The 23504-nt window shown below is 40.7% G+C and overlaps 1 protein-coding gene across 2 annotated transcripts in view; it reads right to left on the minus strand.

Annotated features, from left to right (window-relative positions):
- The window catches only part of Nalcn (sodium leak channel, non-selective), a 302929-nt gene that overhangs the window by 54414 nt on the left and 225011 nt on the right, over positions 1 to 23504 (minus strand). For both annotated transcript variants that reach the window (XM_063246998.1, XM_003477592.5), the window contains exon 18: positions 11076 to 11149. In XM_063246998.1, the coding sequence (XP_063103068.1) occupies positions 11076 to 11149 (74 nt within the window). The remainder of the gene's footprint in view (positions 1 to 11075; positions 11150 to 23504) is intronic.

Consider the following 23504-nt stretch of genomic DNA (forward strand, 5'->3'; position numbering starts at 1 on the left):
TGACTTTCCTCCTGCCTCAGTCTCCAGAGGGCTGGGACTCCAGGTATGCACCACCACACCCAGCTAGTTGTTATTATTTCTGTCTCTATAGTGACCCATGTTGTGGGTTGATATTAAAATATTCTAGAGAACCCTGAGGACTGCACAGCAGGCTTAACCTCAAGTCCCGCAAACCTGGTCTCCAAACATCTGCTTTTCACACACATATTGTAGGATCATCCCAAATCAAGTGTTTTCTGAGATGAACACCTACAGTGTTACAGTGCTAGGCAAGCTTCTCAGCTGTCCTGTGATTGCCACTTCACGCTCTTATGTAATGTCCTTTAGTGCCAGGCACCTAAGGAAGGCATACAATGGCTGTCAGAAAGGTTACAAGCACTGTGATATGTGCCTTCCTAGTTCTGGAAGGGGCTCTTCCCCTCCTTGCCCCCCTCCTGCCACTATGTTATAAAGGGCTCCAAGGAGAGCTCCACTTGTTAGGAGAAGGAGAGCAGCCTCCACTTGGGAAATTGAGGCCTTCATCTCCCCACCTATGAGGAACTGGACTCTATCAGCGATCACGGGGTGACCTAGGAAGGAGACGCTGCTGTTCAATTCCAAGTGAGGGCAGCTTTGTGGGTGATCAAAGACTGGAGAACAGCCTGCTACACCCAGATTCCTGACTGAAGCTGAGATGGGAAATTTAATGTTGAAATCACTTAAGGTTTGAGTCATTTTGTTATGTAGTGATAGGTAACCAATGCAGGTATCACCCCTACCTTAAACTTCAGCCTCTATTGTTCCTTCCAAAGCTCTCGATGGCTTTTAGAGTCCTTTTGCTCTCTCTTTGGTCTTCTGTCTAGTCTATTCTTCTACTAGCGGGGACGTCAATCTTTCCTCTCAGGTATCTTGGTTAATTATACATGTGATGCTCTGAAGCACTCCAAGAGACAAGGCTATCTTGATAATTTCCCACTATTATTTCCCAGTTCTCATGCACAGGTAAACAGATACTGTGCTCAGTAAATAAGTATTTGCTGAATGAGCTAAATTCCAAGTGCTGTGAAAAATCTAATGTTATAATTTCTTTTTGATCACTTCATACTTATGAAGTATGAAAATGATCACCAACAAAATAGTGTGTGTTTAAAATATGCTTTTAAAAGGGGAAGTTAAATATTCTTAATCATATCTCGTTAGAATACTACACCATTCAAGAGTAACAGGCCACACACATATAATAGATCAGACTCAGAAATAATGAGACAAATCAGACATTGCCTCTCACAACTAGGAAATTTCTCAGTCTTTCTATGTTATATCTGAAAGGTTTTAGGGCAACCCAAAAGCCAGCGTGGCACTGAACTCACTTCAGTTTTCTCAATCAGGATTTGATCCATCACTGAAAACATGGTCTCCATAGAGCTCAGCTGACAGGAATCTGCTGACAAGCTGAAATCAGGGATGATTCAGGAAATGGAGATTTTTGTTATTTTATCTAACAAATAAACACACACATCATTCAGTGGCTTTGTCCTAGACCTCCCCAGGAGCAGTAACTGAATGTTCAATTAGGTTCTATTTTGCCACTATATTTTTCATTAGGAGTTGGATGCTTTTGGTCTCAGAGAATGGCAAAAGGAATGTTTCCAGGAAGAAAATGTTCATTTTCCTGATGCTCAGAGAAAAAGCAAAACTAATGGTTTTGGGAAAAACAAAACAAAACAAAAAACAAAACAACAGCAACAAAAAACAAGTACACTATGAATTTCAGGGATGGTCTCACTTTTCTCAGGAATCAAGGTCTTCAGTCTCTTCCCTACATCTCTTCATGATGGAGAGACCAGAAGGCCAGTTTCTTAGAAACTCCATCTAGCAGCTTCATATTAATAAAAAGAAGAAGAAAGAAAAATATTCTGTCTGCTCAGCCTCTGGAAGTGGGAGGCACAGGGCTTCAAGTGTCTGGTGAAACATAATGAAGTCTTTTGTCTTGTCTGAGTGAGGAAATTCTCCATTATGCAAGCATATGTAATCCCTTTATTCCCGTTCCCTGGAGGAGAATTACAGGGCAGCACTCTCCTTCTCCCAGCTGGGGTTAATGTTATACCCCCTCTACCTTTGAAAGTAAAACAAGACGAGGACCCCTGATGCTGATTCGAATGTGGGAATATTCTTCAGCAAACACACATTCCCAGTTGCAAAAATATTACCCCTGGTTTTTTGCCAAGCTTTTGAAAAAAAGTATGAAAGACTGATTTTTTTTCTCTCTCCCTGCATTGCTTTTGTGCTGTGGAATTTCAATTGCCCCTTAAAAAAAAAAAAAAAAAAAAAATATATATATATATATATATATATTTTAAATGGATTTCGGAAGAAGATAATTATGTTTTAAGAAATAGTCTCATTTTCCTTGACAGTTCTCCATTTAAAATATTTTTAAATTGGCCCAAAGATGATGATTACAAGAGAGACCTCTGGAGCTTTATTATCCTTCAGACTCCACTGGCTGTTTGCAGATGCACTAGCAAGGGGTCCTCTGTTCCTTTCTTTGTCTCCATGTCTTCCTTCTTAATGTGCCAGCACAAGGGAGAGGAAAAGCCTGCATGCTCTATAATGAAAGAGAGGACTACGCGTCTTCAAATTATTTTCACTCATGAAAGAAGAGTTAGAGTACACGACAGCATCTGGTATTACATGTAATCACCATGAAAGCCGCTGCAGTGTAAGTTTTGTAGAGCACGGCACTATGTAAGGGGTTTGCTCAAATCTGGAGCTCCACAAGATAATACACTTTAGAGTATTATCAGGTGTTGGTTAATGTGATGTAATCACATCAGCAGACAGCAGGAGAATAGTCCTTCAGTGTGGTTATGTGAAGCCATGACTGTGGCAGGGTGTCAGGATAGATAATGAGTGTTTCCTGGAAATGGCTCTTCCCTGGCACACTGGAGGGACAGTGTGCTCATCCAAAGCAGAGACAAGGAAGACCTCATGGGTGACAGCCCCTGGGGAATGGCCTCTTGCTGGGAGAAGGAAAAAGCTATTTTTTTTTTTTATTGGAGTGAATACCCCACTCCTTTTTGAATCATCCCAGTCCTGAGTAAATGAATATAGCGGTTTAACAGCAACAGCGGGCTCGTGCTTCCAAATCCTGCATTACTCATAAAAATGTCCTCATCTATATGTTTGTAAGTACATGGGTGACCAAGATCTCAGTGTAGATTGAAAATAAACCTTGCATATCGTTATTTTATGCATGTACAATAAACAAAAAAGAAAATTAACTCATGGGAAATCCATGCTTTTGGTGTAACTATTACAATTCAGCAAATAAAAAGTCCAAAACCCTGCACTGTTCATTGGGGTTCTCGTCAAGTAACCCAGCTGCTGACTCAGAAACATATGTATTATGATGCAAACACTGAATTTTTCACTATAATAAAAGTGAAAAGTTCTGAATGTTGCAAAAATTGCACTCATCAAAATTTCTATAGATATACATTTTATTTTTCTGCATTATTTGCTACTTCATACTCTAATGATAAAAGAGCAGCAGCAAGACCTTGTTAAAATATCTACCCATATTTGCTTTGCTTTTCTAGGAAGCCATAGAATAAGAACCATTCAGTCAGGTAGCCTTTTCTGATTTACTTCTTTCTCTTGAAATACACATTTGTGTTTCTTCTCTACTTGTGATGGCTTGACGGATCTTTGTTTTAGTGGTGAATAATATTCCATCAGCTGGATGGACCACAATTTAATTATCTACTAACTTAATGATGGACATCTTGGTGGCTCCCAACTGAGGGAAATTACGAATAAAGCTACTTACTATAAACATCTGTGCCTGTGCGTGTCTCTGGAGATGCACACCTGTGTATGTCTCTCTGCATATAACTGTTGACTGATGTAAACTCTGGACTTGGGATGTTAATGATGTGTCAGTGTAGGTAACAAAGGCACCACTCTGACAGGAAATACTGATATTAGGAAGAGAAGAGACACATGGGAAATATCTGTACCTTCATTCAATTTTGTGATAAATCTAAAACTGTCCTAAAATGAAGCTCCTTTAAAGTATGTTTTTTTTCCTGATGGTAAAATTCAATAGTAGGTCTCCTGATGCATAGCACTACCACAATAATCCATAAATCATGCATTACTGCAATAAAACATAAAATATTTTGATTACCACAAATGTGATACTAGCTCAGAAGACATCTTTAGGGTATACTATTTTAGTTAATTTATAGTAAGTAGTCCCTCATAGCCAAGGGTATATCTTTCAAGACCCCCACTGCATGCCTAAATTTCCAGATAGTACAAACCCTATAAACTATAGTTTTCTATATACTCTGAAGTATTGCTACATAGTACCAGAGTTAATCAGTCCTTCCATGGTTTATGTCCTGGGGTTTTCATTTTATTGCTACTCTTGTGCTTTGGGACTATTATTAAATGAAATAATAGGGATTTCTTGACTATATACCAAATGGTTGATCTAATAACCAACTGAGATAGCTAGCTGCTAAATGAGTAACCAATGTATAGCATATATAGCATTGATACGCTGGATGAAGAGATGACTCACAACCCAGGTTGGATGGATCAGGCTGCTGAGAGAGTTCATCATGCTTCTCAGAACAGTAAACAATTGAAAATTATGAATTGGTTTATGAATTAATTATTTCTAGAAATTTCCACTTAAGATTTTTGGACTATAGTTGACCATGGGTGACTAACACATAGAAAGAAAACCTCAGATAAGGGGAACTACTACAGTTAAATTTTGAAGTCGTTACTCTTTTGTGTTTTATACAAATGCATATACCCAGATCTTACAGTCTGGATACTTCTTGGTGTCTTTTTCTCCAAATGATCTTTTAAACTAATCTACAAGTATCAGCAGAATCATAAGGAAAAACAGACAGCAACTAGGCAAAATTAACTGAATCACAGAGATAAGTGTTTATAATATTTATTCCTAATACTCAGCTTTCTTGAAACTTTGGGTTTTCTTTGGCAAATCTAGGCCATTAAACACTGCTGCTGTCTCAGGAAGGTGACCTGGACCTGGGCCTCAAGGGTCTCCATCCTCCTCCCTCTCAAGCACAAGGGTCATTTCAACACCTGCCCCCAGCTGGAGAAGCACTGCTGGAGGAGTTGTGAGTAGCGCTCCAAGGTGTGGGAGATGCACCCCTTTTGGAGGTGCTGAGGGTAACTCGCTTGGCACAAGGAAGGCTGGAGCTGCAGAGAAATCACATGATCCTGTCCAAAGTTGCTGGATGGCTGGAGGAACCAATGGGAAGAGAATTTTTAAAGGAAAACTGAACTTGCCAAATGAGAAAAAGCAAAAGGGGTGAGATGCCTGGAACACATGATACAAAAATCTTTCTTGAATGGATGGATGGGAGGAGGGATGGATATCTTGGGATACTTCTTTCAGGAAAAACTATGTACTAGTTATATGAGTTATATTTGTGGTCCACGAAAATGATCCTCTTAAAGTGATAAATAAGAAAAACTAACTCTACATATTCCATTAACATGCTTAATAGAATTCCACTAAAAGATATTCACTAGACTTTTAAAAACTATTATAAGTACAGGGCAGAGAAAATTATGCCATGTATCAGAACATCAGAATGCAAATATCACAGAGACTGAGCATCCTACAAGGTCATGAAGATGCTATTCTAGCTAATGAGATACTTAGGGCAACTCACAAAAGGATGGGACTTTCTAAAACAATGCACCGTGTTTAATTATTTTGTTTTGACGTTTCTGTATTTGCATAGCCTGGCAGGAATGATAGTGCATTTTGCTCCATTTCAGAACTTTGAACTACAGGCGCTCTCAGCAGAGGCGGTGGTGCTTTCAAAGTACATTGCTATTTGTTTTTTATTTCGTTGGAGGCAGAGAAAAGGTCACTGGGTTGAAAGGAACCTTTTCTCAGTAGAGCTGAACAGTGGAGTGTAAGTCAGCACAGCAGTGAATTTAATAGCAACCCTGGATTTTACAATTTAGGTAGTGTAACACCCTGTCTCTCAGTGTGCTCTCCAGATAAATCTTGAAAGAGGCAGCATAAGGACGTGTCTGTGCCTGGGAACCCTGGCCTTTAGCCTGGTCCAGTGTGTTTGAGTGCCAAACAAAAGGAACTCCTTTTTCTCATCCAAAGACTCTCAACTGAATCTACAAATTCATGTCTATTTCTCAAAACAGAAATTAGTTTCCTTAAAAAAAACAGTGAGTATAAGGACATGAATTAAAGACAATTGTGTATAGAAACATGTGACTACCAGAGCAACACCCCCAGATACCAGTGCTCTTTCTGAGGCTCTTCCTTCATGGGCTGGAATTTCCTGTCCATAGTGGTATGCACAGATACGTTTTGCTGAAGTAATATGGATTCTATTTCAAGCAGAAGATACATATTTGCGAATGTGAGTCCTCTGAGAACAGAGACCACCAACAGCCCAAAAGTTAAGATAAGGCTGTTGGTGCTTTCAGCCTCTGTCCCAAACCAATAATCCAAACTTCAGACCATCAGACCAACACTTTCTTGTAGACAACAGATCATTCAGTTGGTCAAACCAGCCATCTAGAAAGAATTGGAATTCTTCAAGATTTCTGCCAAGACTGTCAGTGGGGTGCTATAATTCCGAACACTTTTAAAAATACCATTTCTAAGACTCAGTTTTATTTATCTTTTAAAGGTGATGAATATATATGCTTAACAGTTTGAAAGGCACAAAAAGGAGAAACAAATTCACATATAATGGTGACAACATTGTCACCATTTATTTTCCCTCTTCTCAGAAATCAATCGAGTCAAGAAGGAAAGAATGTAGGAAACAATGGTAAGGTCCCTCTGAGTAATGGGTAGCTGAAGTGTTGAGTTCAAGGGGACAGAACGTAGCAAGAGGTACAGGGAGTCGCCGTCCCCAGAGTGGTACCCACTTCCTGTCGAAGGCTGGCGCCTGTTACCCTGTTCCTGGACAGTCCAGACTCCCGCGGCAAGAGTCTTGCCAATCTCAACCAGATCTCAACCTCAGCCACAATTGAAGTAAACCTTAAGTCTGAATAAATTTCCACCCTGACCTATGCCTTCCTACAGATTATGAAGTGTGTTTTAACAGGTGATCTCCCTTCCAGGAGGAAACACTAAAATTAACTTTGATCCATCATCAGGTTTTTCAGACGAACTTCTTGGCAAGTATCCACATAAAGGCAGATGAGAAAACTGAAGGCGAGGTAAGTGAATTGTCCTGGCCTTACAGGCCCAGAGCCCGGCCAGCCCAGGGTCCTGGGTTCGAGTGGAGAATCCTGGATGCTCCAAGTTCTATTTCCACAAATGAATAAGGGGATCGAGAATTCACGGATGAAATACAAGCTTACACAGATCTCTTACCTTGGGAATTTGCTTTATTTTATTTTCCCAAATACTTGCCGGCTTTTGGAAGTCATCTTTAAGACGGTAATATTTCATATTGCATTTAAGATTCACGGAGCTTACCTTTATCTGCATCCAAATTAGGATAAATGCCAACCTAGATGTATCTGCCAAAGTGACACAGTCAGGCCTCTTTGTCTGCTTCCCTGGACTTCTCTCACTCATCTCTCTGGTGAGGAATATGATAAGAGACAACTAAAGAGCTTTTGGAAAAAAATAAATCTTAGGGAAGTCTAGAGACAGAGCACTAAAGCCAGGCTCCCGAGACCCCCTTCCTGGTTCCCACACAGAGTCATCCAGGAGAAGATGGATTTTGCATCTGCCCACATCCAGCCCTTTGCTTCTCGCAGTCTTCTGCAAAGTCCACATGGTCTCAGAGAGGGTGTTTTTGACCCAGGTTCCCTGGCAGGGAACCTAGGGAAGGAAAGTTTAGGGTTCGAAGAAGGGTCTCTCTGAGTGATAAAGCAGACACAGAGGGCAAGAAGAGTGTTACTTATGTCCCCATTTTGTGGCAGTTATTTGAATCAAAGGCCTTGGGGCTACCATAAAACTTTCGTTCAACCTTTTCTTTTCTTCTTCTTTTTTTTTGGTACCGGAGATTGAACTCATGATCTTGCACTCATCTTTTATTTTCTCCCTTTCTTTGTCTTTTCAGTTGCTGCTGTTCCCTGGAACACAGCATGAGAGGTGCACACTTCGAGGTTATAACATTAAATAAATCAGCCAAACGCACGAGCTCAAGTATTGCATAACTTCTCTTACAGGAGAAACCCGAAGTATAAATAATTTAAAAAGCAAAAGATGAGATGGATGATAAGAAGCAGATCTTTTGCAAATGAGAAGGGACCTAGAGGGGGAAGAAGAGATTAAAGAAAAATGTGCAGGGACCCATAGACACGGATCCCATCAGTTCTTGATCATGAGCCAATAAACTACATTAGAATGAGGGTGGGCATCATTCATCATTAACGTCACTAGTAGCCTCACATTATTAGTAAGCTTGTTATTGGAGTTAGAGAAGAGTATCCCCAAGAAATACCTCTCGCACTTGTCCTTAATGTACAAAGAGATTAATCTAGGAATTTAGGTTTTGCTTTTCAAATTGTAATCTTTTTTTAATGCTAAGGCTGGAGCCCAGGGCCTTGCACTTGACAGCCACGTGTTCTGCCTCTGAGCAAGCTCCTTTGCCCAAATTACCCTTTTGCTGAAGTAACAGCTAAGGTTTCATAGTTTGCTGGGCTCTAGCAAAACATGACTGGCCTGTAACTCACACAAGGGTTTGGAAGTTTGAGAGAGTCTATATTCTCTGAGAGTTTTCAATTTCTTCTCCTATACATCATAAATTCTTATTTCGAAAGGTCCACTAATCTTCTCTATACTAAAATTGACAATTAAAACTTTCCCTCACCAAGTCATTTTCACACTATTGTGTATGCAGATGGACAAAATTTTGAGAAAATATTGTCTTGTCTCGCCTGTCAAACTCATTCAGTTTCACTACCCTGTGCACCTACAAAGCCACACGGCCTCGTCAGGCTGAGCTGAATCTGTCAGAGAAGGTGTGACTTTATTTTTCCAGTTTAAATGACCTGTGAACACATGCCCTGAGACAACCAAGTGATTTTGAAAGCTTCATTCTCAGATAGATGAACCCCTGGAAGGAGGTTTTCCAAATAAAATTGTCACCCAGATAGATAATGAGATGGCACCCAATGGGACCCTCCACCTGGAGAAAGTCATGTGGGAATTGTCCCTTTGTTTGGGTGGACAGAGGATTGTACAGCCTGGATCAACCACACCACAGATGCTGGACAGTTTAGTTTGTCTCTTCTCTTGTAAACCAAGGGAGCAGACCTCGGTTATTTAAAAAGCACACAGGGTGGAGAGGGCGGGGTAACTTTCTTACAAGACTCTATGCTGACTCCATTCTGGAAACTCCCTTGGTCCCCTGAGCAGAGCACATTTGTGGGGTGGCAGCTGTCCTGGGAAGGTGAGGGTGTGAGCTTGATTGCTGTTCTCAGTCGGGCAGAGTTTTACAGTTCCTTGGGAATGGTTTCCGGTTGGAGGGGTATTCCTTGTCCTATTGGGCTGAGCAATCTTTTTCTGTAGGACCCCACCATGAACTGGTCCAAATAGACATTGAAAGGGTTTTGGCCCAGACAGGACACTGTAGCCGGCAAAGCCAAGGCGTTCTATCTCCCCACCTCTAGGAATTTACCTATGGTGCCAAACAAAGACCAATGGGCTACCTGTGCATCCCTAATGCTCCCTTAGGTTCCACCCCAAACCAAGGCTACTTATGTGCCTCACTCCACATGTTCCACGGAGAGATCGCTGACCCCGGGGTGGAGATGCCACACCCCAGGGGGTCGGGGGTATCTCTCCCAGCATTCTCAAAATAAAGATCATTTATATTTCATATTTCTTATCTTTTCAGCCGCTGCCGGTCTCCCACAGTTCTATCAGACATGGCTTAAGCCGCAATTCTGGAGCCTGTGAAGTGTTCCAGGCCAGCTGTGTGCTGTGGTCACCACAGCACAGATGAACCAGCCAGTGAGAGCAAACCCATCTTGGGATTCCTCATCATATTTTGTAATGATGCTACTCAAGGCCCAAATTATTTAATCACATTTCAGAAATGCTGCTCCAATATCTGTGCAGCTCTAGGCATGAACAGCCAATGTAGCGAGCCAATACATGGGACACTGCCTTCCTTAGGTACGATGTTTTTGTGCAGACATATTTTAGGTAGAATCAAAATGTAAAAATAGTTTCTTATGTCACATTCATTTGGCTTTACTTTCTCATTACAGTTTTCCAAGTTATAGTAAAATACTATCTAGGAAAATGCTTTTGTGACCATGTCGGTAAGGAATCTAGTAGAAGACAGTCAAACTCCTTCCACTTAACACAAGTGTGGAGAGTGCTTCCAAGCCAGCAGAGGTCCACTTGTGCTTGGGCATCTCCCTCCTGACACATCAACTTAATGATGCAGTAGTAAATGTTATTCCAAAGGCTCATGATTTTTACACTGATCAGGTTACTTATATGTTCTTATATGGGGAGTTTTTAATGGCACACAGGCTTACACTCATAAATGAGTAGTTTAATTTTCCTTACCGATACTTCAAGATATATTTCAGAAAGAAGTCTGACAATTATATTTTCATAAATGTTCTAAAATAGGCATGCTTTCATTTCAGTTCTAATGATTTTTCATAAACATTTTAATAGCTTGATAAATCCCGATTACTTTAAAAAATAATTGACTTTAAAATGATCACTTTCAGTCTTACCATCACGGTTATGATTATGTTTTTTCCTTTGGATATCACTGCAGATATAAAGTATAAGAATAAAGTATAAGAATAACAGTAAAGTGTTTTTATCTTTGACAAACATGTATGCCTATAATTTATGCTAAAATACCTGAAAGGAAAGAAATGGCCTATTGTGCTAGTGTATTACTTTTCAAGAAGGGTGTTAGCAATGTCTTTAATATCATTATAAATGGAGAGGTACTCAAAGCTGCTTTCTAGCATAAAGCACATGTTGATGCCTAGAGAATCAGCTCATTGAAAACAGCCTTTTGTTTAGGATAAGCTACTGTGCCTAGGTGAATGTCAGTGCTTACTGTTATTACCTCAAGATTTTAGTGACTGCCGTCTCCTTTTCCAGAAGGTTCCTGGCCCTGATGCTGAACACAGACTTGCGAAGCTGAAAGCATAAAAAGACTGATTTTAGTTGTGGAATGTCACAGAACAATTCACCAACAGGTCACTAAATAGATGGCACTACTAAAACATTAACCATAAATGCCTCTTACCAAAGCACCCTCACATAACTCCACTATTGTTTTTGTTTCTGCTTTTGTTTGAAAGGGGCTGCAAATGAACCTGTGCAGCTGCATGTCACAGCTCTGGGAGGCAGAGAGTCTGCATTGCTGGTTATGACCTTGGCCTTCACCTAAACAGGCTTTTCAGTTTCCTAAGTACTTGATGCAGAGACCAGCATTGGACTCCTTGTGCATCTTTGTTTAGTAACACGTACTGGTGGTTCTTGGCGTGGGATCCAATGCTAATCTGAACACGAGGTCAGAGGGCCATCTGTCTGCAGGCATGGAGTCAGAGGATGGGCATGTAAGGGGGACTGCAGAGGAACTGTTCCAGGGAAGGGGTTAAAGCAAATCCTGGAAGCCCAGTGTAGACTGGGAGTCACACTCCCCAGATTCAGCTCTGTGTTGCTTGCCAGTCACAGAAGATTAGAGTAATGACAGGTGTAGAAGGAGCAAAAGTGGCTGGTAAAAGGAGACAAGAGAGAAAATACTAACCATGCACTATCAGGGGTACGTTCCTAAGAAAGAACTGCTAGAAAATGTGACTCCAAGATACAGACCAGAGCTACTAATGGCAGAATACTTGTTCCCTGTCACCAGTAGACTGTACTAGTTTTACTGATCACTTAGCATGACAATAACCAATGCAGATAAAGAATAACTAGGAATCAAAGTCCTTGGATTCTAGAATCAAGTGGCTTAGTGAGGTAGGACACACGATGTCACCAGTGCAAAGGACAACACAGCAGATGTACAAGTACTGGGCAGTGAGTGAGCAGGGAAGATGAGGGGGGAGAACTGATGTCTGGGAGGGACAGTGGGGAGTCTGCTGAGGAAGTGGAAGTTGTGTGGGCCTTGAAAGAGAAAGGCGACTCCATCGCAATGGTGGCCATGGGTGAAGTTGGAAATGTGTGCCAAGAGCAAATGAGTTTGGGGGAAACTCTCAGTGTAAGTGTCATGGTGCCTGGGCTTCAAAGCAAAGCAATCAGAGGCAACACTGTAAGGTGTGACGCATTCCAAACAAAGTGGAGGGAAGAAAAGGAAGCAGGAGACAGAAAACTACAAGGAAAAACAAACCATTAGCTATTTTTTTTCTTCCAAGAAGGGTTAGGCAGGTTGAGACACCAAGCCATAGCCCTAATCTGAAAACACAGTTATGGCATCGGCCAATAGGTGCCATGGCCATTGCTGGAAAAGAACCCAAATCACGAACTGGCCTTTTCAATCACAACTGGCAATCCTGAGGAACACTGTAATTTGCAATGTAATTTTCCTATTTCCCAGGAGGCCGGTAAGGAAGGGAAGAATCACTGAACTCAGTGGTAATTTCCCCTTCATCAGGAAAGCTAGCCTACTTGCTTTACTTATTTAGTTTTTTCATAGTGAAAACTGAATTTCATGATTTGCTAAGACTCCTAGGATAGTAAATTAATGTATAGATAGGCAGACAAGAGAGGGTGTCCTTTATTTAGAAGTTATGCTTTATTGGTAGTACATGAAAGGCTACCATATCTTCTCCCCTCCCCAGAGATGTGATTTGGGGCACTGACCAAATCTCCTGAGCTGGTCGCATGTCTCCCAAGGGATGTTACAGATTCTGGGGACAAAAGACACCGCTGAAGGACCCTGGCTTTGTGGAGCATCTTCTTTGGTGACATTTCCGGACACAGCAGTCAGGAGACAGAGCCAGGTTACAGGGACTAAAGATTTGGTCTTAGCTCAAAGAGGCAGACAGTGAAGGCCACAGCCACCTGTCACCTATGGAGGTGGCAGCCTGAATGCAGTCACCTGCCTTCCGTCCCTGCAGTGGAGTGGCCAGCACGTGACACATTTTCATGTTAGGAAAAGCCTTTGGGATGATACCCAGGGCAGTGTTTCCTCAAATGATTTCTGCCTTGTGAAAAGTAGCTAAAAGGCTACAGAATCTTCTTTGTCCAGAGCTTAAAATGGTTAATGCAGATTGCAGTGCTAAGTTTACAGAGGAGCATTTGAAACCTGGTGTTGCAACTAACAGCAAAAGTAGAGGAAGAAAACCTTGGGTAATAGATAAAGAATTTAGATTCAGCTTTGGCATGTTTTTGCAAGAAGAAAGAAAGAATATGTATATATATGCATACATGTGAAAATAATATGTGTCAATCGTGACATATAGTTTATAAATATAAATAGGTATTTTAAAGTACATATTTGACACATAAAGATTTGTTATGCCAGATATAGTACCTACTTATCTAATTATATATTTTAGTTATTCTTTTTCTCAGTAAGGTCTACAGTGATTGGTGGTTATGTAGCTATCCCTTCAGTTCTTAGTAAAACGGCACATTTTTAAAAATTTTATTTTTAAGAGGGTAAAATTAAACACAAAACAGAACAAAACAGTTCAGAAGAAAAAACAATGTAAGAGACACAGATCTCAAAGCAAGACACCAGGAGCTCTTCACTGTCTATCATGTTGTTTCTTGTTTTCTTCCAAATAGCTGTCCATATCTTCACACACAATGAATTCACACAAAACAAAATAGTATTAAACTGATCAAAACAGGATGATGAAGGCATTTTACATCTTCAAAATCAGACAATAGGGAAGTCAACAATGGCTGCCATAATGTCTCTCGTTCTCTTCAAAATAGTTGTTCATACTTTCATGTATGTTGAAATTAAACAGTACAAAACAGACTAAAATTACTCTGAATAAAGCATAATAGTTTTGCTGGATTTCACAGCATGATGCTACAGAATCAGCACTGGGCACCTTAGTGTCTCTTGTTCTTCAAAATAGCTGTTCATTTCATCATGCATTACATAATTGATTCTCATAAACTGTTTAGGAGAAGTTCTATACATGTATGAGTCTCTACATGTATACCTATCCTTTCTGTGTTAGAGGGAAAAACAAAGCAAAACAAAACAAATTCCTAGAAAAACATGAAACAAAAAAGACAAATAAATAACAGTAGCAAAGAGCCCAACACACTGACAATACAGGCCTTCAAAACAAGGTGGTAGAAGCATAACTAGGGTTGTTATTTTACATAATGATCTCCAAGAGTTCCTCAGATCACCATACAATAATAGGCAAAATTGTTCCAATCCTATGAATGTTAACTACTTTGTTCCAAGAACTTATAGAATTTGTAGCACAATCATCTTAGATATCCTAAGTGTGTTTATATAATTTTGGATATTTTTTTCTTTTTTCTTTTTCTTTTTTCTCATTTTCCCTGAGATACTAGTTTTAATCAAATAACGTTCTTAACTAGTTACAAAGAGCCGAACTCCGAGCTATGCTGTTTTACCGCGCCCTCTTCTGGTCCTAGAAAATACTGACAATAACCTGAAGTGAACACACAGATCTGTCTCATGGTAAGTAATTTTTATATCTGAAATTCTACATTGTGTTATGAAAGTCAGTAATAGCTCATTCTGTATCTAAACACATCAGAGACACAGGACTTTAAAAGATGGACAAAGGAGACATATTAATATAGATTTGGCATTGAAGAACAAAGGCAGATTAGTTGGAAAATGTATTTTTTTATGTGCTTTACTTTGTAAATCCAAAATATTCAGCTCCACAAGGTGACAGTTCCTTGATTGAATTACTGGTAGAAATATAACTAAATTAATTTTTGTTAACACAAAATCAATGTCTTAAAAATGTTAAAATTTTAATTTAAAAGACATTTCCTGAATAATGCCTTTAACACAGACTCCAGGATCCTGGAAGTCCAACTCATTCCTCTTAGTTTTTCGTGCTTGAATAATCTGGACTGGGAAGACACACAATGGGTGGCTGTCAATGACTTCTTGGCAATGTCTTCTAAGTCAAAGCCTGGGGCATTTCACCTGGGGTTTCCAGGAGTCTGGATTTTGTGGAGAGCACATCCTGGAGTGACTCAGTGTCTCCTTCTGTTCTGCACCATTCCTGCAGACTGGAGCTGGATTTGGAGACTCCCTCAGGAGACTTGGGCTGACGCCTTTGGGAGACACAGGTGGGGTCCTGTTCTTTCACCAGCAGAAGCCTGCTACCTACGGCTGTCTTTGTGATATTAGTAGCATTGATGTTCATTCCAAAGATCCATGAATACACTCAGTTGGCAAAATAGTCATTTCCTTTTTATGTACTAGTTGGAGTACTTTTTTACATGAGGTTCTTTATCTCTTGTATTATCTGGCTGCCCCATAGGAAAAAAACAAGGTAAGTGCTTGATTCCTGACCTTTACTTTGTAGTTTTTATGTAGCTAATTGATTTTCAGTCATCTTCCTGATGACTCATTACTATTTTTAAAATATCATGTTGAACTCAAGGTTTAGACATAGTTGATGGATTCAGTTATTGCAGTTGCTATCTTTATTTTTGGTCACATGATCTCAGTGCTTCTGGCGAGCTCTTCAAGGAGGCTCACTGGTGCCTCTGATAGGACCTCACAGGGCGCTGAGGTTCTTGGAGGTCAGGATACTTTCTATCCAAATCCCTTACCTCCACCAAGCAGCTCTGGTTTATTTACTGGGAAGTGATCTTTCAGTAGCACAACCCAGATTCCAGCAGTGCTCTTGGCCACTGAGCTGCTCACTCTCTCCAGGACTTTGACTAAAGTTGATTCTGATCGTTTCAGTTTAAAGTTAACAGAAGGATTTTACCTAAACTCTTCTGTGTGCCATGTATACCAAGGGTGCAAGGGATGACAGAATTAGCTTGCCTCATAATTGCTCACTGGTTGTATTTCATATTTTATAGACAATAGTCTCAGAATAACAGTAACGAACACAATCCAGACGGTGAGTATTTAAAAGTGCTCACATATATCCCTTCCGGTTTCCTCATTTACACATTGTGCTCCCCTGTATTATAGAGCAAGGAGCGCTGACACATCCGACTCCTTATTTCAACGCTCACTGAAGTAAGAGTGGCTCTATTCAGTGCTTATGTCAATATCTGAGTGAATTTGGGGTTTATTTCCCAGTGTTATACAGTGCTTTACTCAGAAACGGCTTTCGGAAACAATAGTACATATTACATGGCTTATATGATGGCGTCTTGATAACTGATTTCAGTCTTTATAAAATTGAAAGTTGGTTTTCCAAAATGAGGAAAAAGCTCTGACTTTCATACTCTCTGCCTGGAAAGTCTTCATAAATCACTCTAGTTTCTCCCGATATAAATTACTGTTGCTGAAAAGTCTGATGCTAATCTAATACTCTTTCCATTTTAAATCTTTTAAGACATTAAATTATTTCCTGTTAGTCCTGCAACTCGTCTGATGTATGTCTTGTTTGTGGTTATTCCTAGTTGATGTTTTCAGGTATATGGTTTATGCCTCCAATACCTAATTTCAAATCTTTTTTTATTTCAGAAAAGTTTACTGCTTGTTCAGGCCTCTTGCTGTGATACTCTTCTGTAGGGACTCCTATAATATAAATGTTAGACCTACTTGACTTTCTCCAATTTGCCATTTTCTTGCAAATCATTTTTACCTCTTTCTCCATTCTCTTTTGATTCTCGAAAAATTTTCTCTTCACTTTCTATTTTTCTTAAGGCATCAACAATTTCCTTTTTGTTACCACCTATTTCTCTTATGGCATCTACACACTTCATACTCCTTGAGTTCAGTATTTCATTTCTGAGTTTTTTTCATTATTGTATGTGTTGTGATTTCAACTTTATGTAGTTTCTAATGACTTTTAACTCATTTTGGAACAGAATGCTATAGGTAGAGCTACTTATGGGCATGTTTTTATAGTATGCTTGTTGCTGTTTTTTCTTCTAATGCACTTTTCTAAGGGATTTGACTTTGATAGTTCTCTCATTTTTTAAAAACAAAATTATGTTCTCAAACAATTCATTATTTCCCTTCCAAATTTGAGCTGTCTCCTGTTGTTTTAGTGTCTCCTGTTGATTAGTGATTACTACAGTAGCTTTGCTTGAGTTTTTGGTTCTGTCTCCCACCCCTCCACCTATCCTATCTCGATCCGGGTCTGCTCTTTTCCTCATCACTCTGTCCTTCATTCCGTGTTTGGATGTTTCTGTTCTGAGTGGCAGTAAGGAGGTGGGATCTCTTTTTCATAAATAATGGATGCTTTATAACTAACCTTGGTTTTGTCACCATGAACACTGTTATGGTTTGTGTCTGGATGTCCCCTTAAAGTCTCATGCAGAAATAGTGGGGTGTGTGGGGGGGTGGGGTTTGGAGGTGGCTGAATCTGGAGTTTGTGATTGGTTCTTGGTCTGGCACTGGGATTGGTGGTGTGAATGTGGCATCCACTTTGGGGCAGTAGCCTGCACAATCTGAGGGATGGAAAGAGGCTTGCTCCTCCCTTTGGCCCCTTTTGCTGTTGTTGTTTTTGCTGTCTTCTGCCACCATGAACTGTTGCCTCTCAGCCACACCACCCTGCTCTGGAGCCTCCTGATTATGGAATGAAACCTCTACAAACCATGAGCTAAATAAACCTTTCTTTCTTTAATTTTTGGCATCAGGTATTTTGTCTCAGCTATGAGAGAAAAGTAACCAAGATAGACACCAGTTCCATGCAAATCATAGCTGTTGGCTTGTCTGCAATGGCTTCCATTTGGGTCTGTGCATTTTTTACTTTGGAATGCCTCTTGCATGTTATCTATGGAGTCAGGCAGAAGAATCACAAGTTTGACCCCAGTCTGGGAAATTTAGTGAGACTTTGCATCAACTTGAAAAAATAGGGCTGGGGACACTGTTTAGTGGTAGAGCATGTGGTTAGCAAGCACAGGGCCCTAGATTCAACCTGCACCACTACAAACTACGAAACAGTAACAAATTAAACTAACTGATCTTTTTACTCATACTATATATGTAATTCATTATCAGAATAACACATCTGAAGTACTAAAAAAGAACCACTGGTTTTCTAACCCACTAAAGCCAGCAAGGCAATAGTATTTATGCTTTGTATCTATCGATGAAATGCCTTAAAATCAGGGATCCATTGCAACTTTCAATTAATTAGAACATTATTCCAGCTAATTAAGTCCCCTAAAAGTAGTCATAGACTTTGCAGGAGATGTTAGATGCCTCTGAGAGGCTGTAGGACTTCCAGAGATGGTGAATGTTTTAAAGCTTTCAATGATACAAACAGCCCTCTGTGCACAGGTGCCTCGGGTTCAGCCGCCACTGGCTTAGACCCTAAAGAACCATTGTTTCCATTGACTGCAATCTGCAGAGCGAAACCTTTGACAGTGACTCGGGAAAGAGCACCACAAGCACTATAAATATTTGACTACAGCTTTGATTGGAAGTACTAACAATACGTTTCTGTTTCTCAGAGGGAAAAATTCGAGGGGCCTTATTTTTCTTTGCTCCCTTTGAAAATACTAACCGGTTAATAACAAATGGGGCAGCATTTTAAGAACATATGACCATGAAACACAAAACCTTGGTGCAATGAATAGGGCTTAATGACTGTCATTTCTGTTAAGAAGGTATAGTGTAATTACTGTAATGAGCCACTCTACTGAACACGTCTCCCACATAAAATATAGTCATTGGAAATAAGCAATTACTGAAAATTGCATAGGTTGAAGGTGGTGCCTCATTTGACTACATTTGAATTTTTCATGCACCCATGAACTGAAAATTAATATCTCAGTTCACATGGCACATCACGTGTGTGGCAAGAGGTTTCTACATAATCCACTTTTTATGGAGTTGACATTATGCAGGGAAGGAAAGAATTTTAAAGAGTGATTATGTAGGTGGCAGTGAGATTAAATCAGTCACATTGTGATGTATGTAAAGGTGAATTCCATTATAATGTCATGTTATGAAGCCTCGAAATTACTTTAGGATGCGAATTGTATGAAAAGGAAGTTTTAGAGAATGGGTCAAGATCTTAATCTTAAGTTATTTCAATATTGTAATCCTACACTCTATAAAAACATCAGGCGGGAGTTAAAATGTGCACAGGAATAGGCAAACGCACGCCCAGCACCCACACATGCTGGAGCACACAACAGTCTTCCTCTTTCTCCGAGCTCCAGGAAGAGCAGGCGAGCTGGGTCCGTCTATGTGAAACGGCTTTGTCTTTGTCTTTCCGGGAGTTCCGCTAGGCCGTGTGCGTTCCCCTTGTCTACTCTGCTCCCGCCAGCGTCTACTACACACAGTTGATGCATGAAATATATTTAAAGAATGAATTAATATGCAAACATTACTTTCGTTCTTTACTCTTTTTTTTTTTGTTTGTTTTACATTTTTGTCATATTCGGTTCACCTTGAAACAACAAATGTGAATGAGGTACAAATGATGAAGAATTGCTTATTTTGAAGGGAGTCAAACATAGGAGACTCTTGTAAAACTGGAAAATAAATTATTTTGGAAACCTAACTGACTGGACATTTTTGCACTTATATTTTATGACGATGCTTTATTTACTAAAGCAGTAGTTGGGGGTCACTGTAAATTTGGACAAATCTCCCGTATATAGCCTGGCAAGCATAATGATAGTACACTGGAGTGTATGGGAAAAGCAGTACCTTTAATTACTGAAAGCCAGTTACAAATGTTTAATACATGGCTCTTGCTGGCAAGAAACTACAAATACATGGTTGGTAGATCTGAATTACAGGAGCAAAGGCCAACAAGACTAATGGCTATGGTTCTTATAAACAGAAAGACCAAGACTGGAAATCTGCAGAGATGAAAAAAGATGAGTGGATTTATGAAGCTAGAGAAAATGTCAGATGCTTTTAACCATGCAGCTGTCTGTGAATTTAAAATCTATGCCATGCTGGTAATGCAAGGAAGCAGTCTTTGGACTCAATTATGCTTCAATTGCATTTGAACTTCAGGTACAAATAATACGAACATTGTCATTAGCGAGAAATAGAGCACACCAAGACTGGCATCATAATGAAAAGCTAAATCTGTGCATAAGACTGCATGCAACAAGGAAGAAAGTTTAAGAAGAATGCCAAATTATGTATTTAAAAGATAGCTTGTGAAGGGACTCAGGTCTTTGACATCTGTTTTGGAGATAGTACAATAACCTCATAATTAAAAACCTCCCCCGTTAGCTATAAAAATCATTAATCAAACACTGATTTACTTTTGACCCTCAGCAAACACACAACATGGGGCTATAAACAGAGTACACATAGTGTCAAACAAAAAAATTGCACAATTAATTATTCTGCAAAAACAATCATGGATAGAGAATTCCCACTCCCCTTAGGTGGAGGTGGAAAAGTGGTTTTCACCCTGCACCCACTATACACACAGAGAAAGGGGACGCTCGGACACAGCCCTATTTTATTTTGAGTTCAACAATTTTCTACAAAGATCAATAAACCATATTTCAATTTGCTATTGTGTGTCTTTTCATTTCCTGTGACAGGTGGGCTCTCGATGGGCTAGAGGAGATTCATGCTCAAGGGCATTTGTGTGTTTGGTGTGACGAACACAGGTTCTTCCCGCAGGGCCACTGTGTGTATCTCTGAGACACAGCATATGACTGAATCATAATGTTCCTTATATCTCTCTCTTTTCATGGAGATAGATTGTGAATAATTCTGCAGAGTGGCTAAGCTATTATTTTAGAAAATCCTTCCAGGACAGAAAAAGCCCTAGAGAAGAAAACAAGTTGTTCTCTCTCATTCTCTTTTCCTCCCTGTCTTCTTCCCTCTCTCTGTTTCTCTTTCTCCCCCCACCCCAAGTAGACTCTCATCCCACAAATTATAGATCAGGCTGAGTAACTTGCTCTGTGGAGAGTGACTAGAACAAATCACGAAACACTACAACCCTATGGAAAATTACAAAAGCTCCTTGTGGCAATCAGTGAGGATTTAAGGAGAATGAATCTTACAGAATAATTTATGTTACTTCTTGGGAGTCCCAGACCCTGGCTAAACAATGTAATAGCAGCTGAAATATCAACAAAAACCTAACTCCACAAAACATTAGCTCACGCCTGAGGAGGAAAGTGAGTCTGCAATCAGTGCAGGATACTGTGCTGCCCTCGGCTATGACAGCCGGAGGTTACAATTGTTTAAGTGAAAGTCTCTCATCTGGACTGAGAAACGGAAGCCTGTGGCTGAATGTGACCCCCGATGGGGCTTCCTGACAGTAACCTCGCCCATTCGGCTGAGTGGCCCCTGACTCAGTCTGCGGCAGATGGGAGGCCAGCAATGTCACGCACGTTACCTTCATTAGCCCTCATAAGAAATCTTGAAAACAAGAAGTAATTCCGCTTTACAGATGAGGCTTGGAACCGGTATCCCTTAATCACTGCTCTACACTGCTTCTAGCAAGCACAAGATGTCTTTCCCCAGGGTTCCCCTGCCCACAACGACTTCCTGTCCTTCAACCTTCCTGCCCCAGAAGCGGGTTTGGGGGATGCTGCTCACGCTTTCTGCAACACTTTCACTTCTGTCCGTTCGCCTGTGTATTTCCTGTGCAGGGCCAGCTCGCATCTTGCTCATCTTGGACTCTCATGGCCCAGAGGGGAGGCCAATGATGACACATGTGGTCTAAACATGTTTATGGCACGAGTGAATGGAAGAGGAAGACATCATGGATGAAAAATGCTAAAAAAAGACATAGTAATTAGGTTTACCCTGTTCCTCTTTATCTTGTACATGTGTTGGCTGTGCATTTCAGAGGCTCGTGAAGGAACTGGCTATATGCTTAGCAAAAGGAAGCAGACCAGGGAGAAATACTCATCCTCTGCTAAGAAGTCTAAAGCGCAGGGTGGGGCTGGGAAGGCCCTCTTCCCTCCATCTGTCTCTGATTCCTGTGATTTGGTGAGATTCTCTGTGGTTTTCAGACCACCACGGGGTCTAACTGGGGAAATAGTAAGATAGCCTGGGAAGAAACCCCAGGGAGCGCAGGCCAGAAAGCAACAGGAACCTCTGGACTTGCCTGCCAAGAAGACTTGACCTAGAGGGAGGTTTGATTGGGAGATTGAATGCTTTGATTTCTAGGTGGCCAGAAAGCCAAGTTCACCTCTTGCTGTGTTAGCAAGCCCTTCGTTTAAGGCAGCTAAGGTTTAATGTCAGTCGGGTGGAAAAAATGCAAAATAAACCGTTGCCTGACTTCTTTTTCCCTTGAAAAGTAGAGAAGTGTTTTTGGGATGTGGAATCTATGCTTTAATCAGAGAAGGAGCCCTCTCAGCTGTCCGGAGGAGTGGGCGTGGGAGGAGAGGGCTGGGAAGTGGGGAAGGGAGTGCTTTATCCCAAGCAGGCCAGGAAAGACAGACCCGCCAAAGACTCAATGCTTGCACACTCTGTCCTCCTGCTGAAGGAAGGAAAGTGATGTAAAATATGAGAAAAAGGGGTCAAATGGGTTGTTCTCAAAATATCACCTCTGCAAAGGGTCGTTGCCGTGGGATTCCTCGTCACTCCTCAAAGCCAGGGCCATCACTCAGAGAGAATCTTACCTACCATGTGCTTCTGGATTTTCTCCTATGCTTCACTAGTCTCCAGCCCCCTTTTGTGGTTGTCAGCTGTTTACTTTGTCCTTCCTTTCACTTGTGATCTTTGTTCCCCAGAACTCACGATTTCCTCTTGCATGAGAAAGGTGAGTCTCCCTGGTACAGCAGAAATCAGAAGCTTTGCTTCACAGATAACCACTGAGGGAAAGGGATTTTATGTGTTCCTTTGCTTTTGCTGTGAGAATTACCAATAAATCAACCTCTCCTTTTTGTTTTCTTAACACTCATCGGGGACCTCAGTTCTCACAGGGCTGGGATGTTTTTTCGTGGGATGAAGGGCCGGGTCCATCAGTTCACACGAACTGGCATTTCCAAAGCACTCTGGATTTTAACAGAAATTTCTGAGTGTTAACTGAAAAAACCACCAAAGAGCTGCCCGTGAAGTGGTCTGTGTTCAGGATTTTGTTCTGTGTTTTTGTGCCTTGGTTTTTAAGTGGCCTGTGGATTTCTTAATAAAAATGAAAATAGCCATCGCTAAATGCAAGGGCCAGAGTATAAGTACGTAAGAGGAAAGACAACCTAAATAAAGTTGTGGCTTTAAGAATGGGTGGAGGGTGACATGGATGACTTTCAGGTTGCTTCTAGGATAGAGAGGTCTGCTGCTGAGATGCAGACGTGTCCTCAGCATCACTTTCCATGTTGGAGCATTTAATGGGTGCAGAAAGTGGTCAGCATTTCCCAGCTACAGTTTATCTACATCTGGCCCAATAAGTTGTCATGATTTGGCTATGGTATGTTCCTTCAGAGGCTCTTTGCACAGAAGGATTGGTTGCTGAGG

Source organism: Cavia porcellus, unplaced genomic scaffold (assembly GCF_034190915.1).
Source record: "Cavia porcellus strain 051 isolate PalLab524CR breed Dunkin Hartley unplaced genomic scaffold, mCavPor4.1 scaffold_4, whole genome shotgun sequence".
Classification (NCBI taxonomy): Eukaryota; Metazoa; Chordata; class Mammalia; order Rodentia; family Caviidae; genus Cavia; species Cavia porcellus.